The 6,130-nt window shown below is 37.3% G+C and overlaps 1 protein-coding gene across 5 annotated transcripts in view; it reads right to left on the bottom strand.

Annotated features, from left to right (window-relative positions):
- Nucleotides 1-285: 285 nt before the first annotated feature.
- ptpra (protein tyrosine phosphatase receptor type A) overlaps nucleotides 286-6,130 on the bottom strand; it is a 184,624-nt gene continuing 178,779 nt past the window's right edge. For all 5 annotated transcript variants that reach the window (XM_052035031.1, XM_052035039.1, XM_052035022.1 and 2 more), the window contains one exon: nucleotides 286-2,298. In XM_052035031.1, coding sequence (XP_051890991.1) covers nucleotides 2,224-2,298 — 75 coding nt within the window. In that variant the 3' untranslated portion in view covers nucleotides 286-2,223. The remainder of the gene's footprint in view (nucleotides 2,299-6,130) is intronic.

The following is a 6,130-nucleotide window of genomic DNA, read 5'->3' as shown; positions in this document are numbered from 1 at the left end:
AGGGGGTCTGTAGAATACTCCCAATAGAGTGATTGCTCCCTTCCTGTTTTTGACTTCCACCCATACTGACTCAGTAGACGATCCCTCCAGGATGTCCTTCCTTTCTACAGCTGTGAGAAGCTGTAGGTCATTGTTGGCAGATGTGAATCAAATGTTTCATATTCAACTTTTTGCTGCTCAAGTTAAAAGGAAAATCAGAAAATTTGTGAAGATACAAGAAAGACAGCAGGTTCATCACATTGCAACCCTATGCAGTGAGGTAACAAAAATCTTCAAACTCAGAAATAAAGTTTATATCTATTAATTTATTCCAAACAAACAAAAGAGAAGTAAATGATCCTTTTTTTTTGTAATGAGCACATTTATTCTGATTATAGCTGTAGCTTAGCCATTGTCCCAAAATACCAAAGTTTCAAGAATCAGGAATTCAGACAATACCTATTTACACTAGTGCGGTCAGTGATATCAGAATTACCAAAGGTAGGCAGCTGACATTAAATCCATTTAACATATAGTAAATTACCATAGTCTATCTACTGAATGCACTATTAGAGAACTTAGTAAACTGTGTCATGTTTTCCCAAATGTGATATGACCAAAATTTCAAATAACTTAATGGGACTGTGCACTATATGTTATACAGGTCATTATGCAAGTTAATTTACCATACAATGACCCAACCTTAGATTACCTAACAATGAGTGCTCCTAAACTACTAAAAGATAAAATTAAAAAAAATCCACCAAATTTTCTCATCATAAAAAAATAAATACAGGTTAAGAAATTGCAATTATTTATACATTTTAAGAAAAAATATAATTGTTAGGAGCGAATGATTAACTAAAGACATTTATCAACTATTCTTTTAAAACAATTATTAATTTTAAAACTAAATTGAGATTTTTTAAACCATAATCTGATTATTTTTTTGGTCCAGATTAGACACAAATGATAATGTGAATCACTGAACTCTCCTTTCTGTCTCCCCCACCCCCTCTTGTGCAAGTTACTAATATAATTTGGCCCACCTTTTGCACAAAGGTGAGTGTTAACTGGGGGAAAAAAATTAGGAAATGGGGCAGCAGTGATTCAGGGATGATGGTAAATCCCAGACAAATCTTTCACATCTTTGAAACATCCAACAGAGTATTTCAGTTACTTTTCCACTTATTAAGACAAAAGCTCAAACAAGTAGATTTTAAAAACATATATAACAAACAATCCAATAGCCTTCAAGTTACAGCTCATATGTACAGTACATAGTGGCTTTGGCTAAAGAATATTCTTTTATATTGTCCTATCAAGAATTTATTTCCAAATTTATTTCCCAAAGCTCACATTTTTTTTTAATTCCTATAGAACTTTATAACAAGTCCCATGTATTTTTAATGCAAAAACAGTTAGAGAGATGTGTTCATTTTACAAGACCAAAGTTACTTATAATTAAACCTGGACATTACACAGATTTTGGGATATGTGGAAAAATAATGCAGGTAGGATATCCAGTACTTTTCAGTTCAGCCAGGTAGGCTCCACACCAAAAAAAAGCTTTTTTTAAAAGCAGTATTTTCTTATTGTATTCCCTTTACAGGTCAGCATTTCTACAATATAGTAGCACGTTAAGCATTTCTGAAGTTGCTTTGGCTATCTACACAACTCAGTAAAGTACTGCTTCTACCTCAAATCAGATAAATAAAATGGTATGAGATTGAAAATATTAAGTGTACAATTATAAAGTGTACAATTACAAAGTTGTTAAATGCCTGAGAAGAATGGTCCAAGTGAATGGTATTACATCTAAATGGCACTGATTGGTTAATGACAGAAGGGTATTTCAAACTTGATATTTTTTTTAAATCATAGTTGAAATAACAGAAAGCACTGGCAACAATGAATTGGATTTGAAGGCAGCAAATGATCAACACCACAGATATTGCAGTGACGACTTTTTTAAAAATCCTGCCCTACCTCCTTTGAATTTAAATGAATAACCCTTGACGCAGCTACTAAATAAATTTCATCAACATTAATCCAAACATCAGGCCACGTTACTCAATAAAATTGCTTAAATGAGACTAATATGCTAACCATCTGCTACATAAAAAAAAATCTCAAGCTAATATGAAAGCCTTATGGTACCAACCTCTAAAACCAATAAGATATGTACACTGGTTTCAGTATATTAACAAATAGAATATTACAAAATATTACGAAGGCCATTTTTCATTTGAAGTTGGCATAATCCGAAAATGCATCAATGTACTCTTGCACAACCTTGTAGCAGAATTCATACTGTTCCTGTAGAAGGAAATAACAATTATCAGTCTTTGTTACATTTCAAAGATATTATTAGTCGAAACATTAGATAGGTTTTTAAAATATATCTTGAACTACAAGTTTCAAGTAAAAGAATAATAATGATCAATGTCACGCCAGCCTCCAACATTTAATTATGTCACACAATGGTGAAAGAAAGTTTTATCATGTGTCACTACATTTGTTGCTGTAGCAAGGTGACTAGTGGAGGATTAGCACTTTTCCAATGACGGTGTACAGCAATCAGGGTATACAAAATCTGTGAAGGAGAACAGCACAAACCAGCTTTTCCACACAACTCCAAATGGTTGGTTCAGCACAGCAAAGGCCCAATAACCTTTCAACCAACAGGAGGACACAATTCTGAAGAACATTTTTTTGGGACAGGAGGCAAAAAACACAAGTTGGTTGGTCCAAAAGAAATGTCTTATCCTAGTCTGAAAATCTGGCAGAATTCTGATTTTCCTTGACTTGATATACGTGATAATGCTTGATACTCAAATGTGCATACTCCTATAACTACATTGGATACTACTCAGAGTTATAGAGAGGTACAGCACAGAAACAGGCCTTTTGGGCCACCAGATGATCTTTCTGCCCATCTATATTAATCCCATTTGCCCGCATTAGGACTATCCTTCTACACCTTGCCTATTTAAGTGTCTCTCTAAATGCCTCTTAAACATAGTAAAGGTATCTGATTCCAATCCCTCCTCCGGCAGCATGTTCTAGTTATCAATTACTCTATAAAAATAAAACTTGCTCTTCAGATCTGCTTTGAAACTTCCTCTCACTTCAAACCTATGCCCCCTTGCTTTTGATATGGGATAAGAACTTTGACTACCTACATTGATGCTTCTCATTATCTTATATACTTTCTCAGGTTCCCCCTCTGCCTCCTATGCTCCGGAGGAAACACTTGCATTTATTAGGATTAAATTCCATCTGCCAATGCTCTTCCCAGCTTTTGATCTGATCTATATCTTGCTGTAGCCTTGGACAACCATCCACACCAAAAATATTCCTGAATTCTGCAAACTTACAAATCATAGCTCTTACATTCACATCCAAATCACTTATATACATCACAATCAGCAAAGGTTCCAGGACTAAACCCTGTGATACACCACTAGTAACAGACTTACAATCAGAAAAACGTTCTTTCACCATTACCCTCTGTTTTCTATCCCAAGCCAATTTTGGATCCAATTAGCTAGTTTGCCTTGGATCCCATGTGCATTAACCTTCTAGCTCAGCCTAACATGCGGGACCTTGTCAAATGCTTTACTAAAGTTCAAAAAGACAACATCTACTGCCCTGCCTTTATCAATATCCTTTGTTACCTCCTCAAAAAATCTCTATCAAAATAGTGAAACAGGATTTCCCCCACACAAAGCTATGCTGACTAGCCCTAATCAGTTCTTGATTTTCCAAATGTATATAAATCCTGTCTCTTACAATTTTCTCCAATTATTTCTCCACTACTAACACAAAGCTCACTGGCCTGCAGTTACCTGGCTTATCCCTGTTGCCCTTCTTATATCCTCCTGTCTTCTGGTACCTCGCCTGTGGCTAACAATAATGCAAACATCCCTGTCTGGGCCCAAGCAATCTCTTCACTCATTTCCTATAGCATTCTGGGACAGATCTCATGCAGCCCTGGGGATTAATCCATCTTCGTACTTTCCAAGACACCTAACCCTTCCACCTTCCTAATAATGACATGCTCCCGACCATCAACATATCCTCCAGCCCCCAAACCTCCCATCCCCTGAATTCAAATTGGCTAGCTCACCCTGGATTCTATGTGATTTATCCTTCCAGACCAGCCTATCATGTGGGACCTTGTTAGAAGACTTGCTAAAGTCCATGTAGACCATGTCTAATGCCCTGCCCTCATCAATCCTCTTGGTCACCTCTTCAAAAAAAAAATCAATCAAATTCATGAGACAGGATTTCCCACACACAAAGCCATGCTGACTTTCCCTAATCAGTCCTTGCCTTTCCAAATGCTGGTGAATCCTGTCCCTTGGAATTCCCTCCAGTAACTTTCCCACCACTGATGTCAGGCTCACTGGTTTGTAGCTTCCTGGCTTGTCCTTGCAGCCTTTCTTGAATAAAGGCACATTAGCACCCTCCAGTCTTCCAGTACCCCTCCCATGGCTAAGGAAGATACAATTATCTCTTGCAATTTCTTCCCTGGCTTCTCACAAGATCCCAGGATACACTTGGTCAGGCCCTGGGGTTCAGTCCACCTTAACATGCTTTAAGACTTCCAGCACCTCCTCTTTTGTAATGTGGGTATGTTCCAAGACAGCACTTTTCGTATCCCTTAATTCCTTAGCTTGCATGACCTTCTCCACAGTAAATACAGATGAGAAATATCCATTTAAAATCTCACCCATCTCTTGTGGCTCCACACATACATAACCACACTGATCCTTAAGACGAGTTATTCTCTCCCTAGTTAACTTTTTGCTCTTAATGTACTTGTAGAATCTCTTCAGATTTTCTTTTACCTTATCTGCCAGAGCTATCTCATGTCCTCTAACAGGAACATGCTGTCCCTGAACTCCCCATATCTCACTTTTAAAAGCCTCCCATTTGCTTACCTGTAATCAGCCTCTGCCAGTCAACCTATGCAAGTCCCTGTCTAATACCTTCAAAATTTGCCTTGCCCCAATCTAGGACTAACTTGTGGACCAGTCCTATCTTGTTCTATAACTATTTTAAAACTAATAGAATTATGGTCACAGGTCCCAAAGTGCTCCCCCACTGACACTTGGCCTGCCTCATTTCCCAACAGGAGGGCCAATGTTGCCCTCTCTCTAGTAAGGCCTGTTTACTGCTTAGATGTTAAACTAAAGGCCTCAATCCAGTATTTCAGCTGAACATAAAATATTTAATTGTACTGCCTGAAGAACAGGGAGATTGCAAGGCATTATGACAAACATTATCTTAGCAACCATAACCAAGAAAAATGGATTAATACAACAATCATTTGGATGCTATTTGCTGGACTCTGCTGTGGGGGAGAAGAATGACAGCTCCATTCAGTCAAACAACATTAAGCACTGGACTTTGTGATATATGATATATGTGAGAAATATGATAAAATACAAGTAAAAGATGTCTTCTTACTCTATTAAAAACCTTCAGTTATTCCACTGTAAATTTAATAGTAACAAGATAACAAAAGGAGCAACACAGCATTTAAGATTATACTGGGACTCTACCCATTTGCCTTGATTTAAATTGGTAAAATTCACAAAAACATTTGCCATATTATTCAACAGAAAGGGCAAAGAGTGCATTTTGTGTATAGGGAAAGTAAATACAGAAGTTCATATAGCATTAACAAAAATAAATTTTAAGGTTGAGTTTCCTTTAAAACATCAAAAGTTTCTGAACCCAATTAAAGCCAATTAATTTGGTTACAACTTTTGTCCCTGTGAACTCAAGAAGGGAGTTAGGAGAGCTAGGAGGGGCCATGAAAAGTCCTTGGCAAGTAGGGTTAAAGAGAATCCCAAGGCATTCTACACCTGCATTAAGAGCAAGAGGATAACAAGGGAGAGTGCCCATAGAAGACAGAGGATAGTGGTCGATGGGACTTATTCTGGCTGGAGGTCAAAGACTAGCAATGTTCCACAGGGATCCATACTGGGACCTCTGTTGTTTGTGACATATATAGATGACTTGGATAAAAACGTGGATGGGTGGGTTAATAAGTTCACATACGATACAAAGATCGGTGGCAATGTGGATAGTGTAGAAGATTGCTAAAGGATACAGCAGAATATAGATCAGTTGTAGA

This window comes from Pristis pectinata, chromosome 2 (genome assembly GCF_009764475.1).
Source record: "Pristis pectinata isolate sPriPec2 chromosome 2, sPriPec2.1.pri, whole genome shotgun sequence".
Lineage (NCBI taxonomy): Eukaryota > Metazoa > Chordata > Chondrichthyes > Rhinopristiformes > Pristidae > Pristis > Pristis pectinata.
This window is presented reverse-complemented; position numbering and strand designations above follow the sequence as displayed.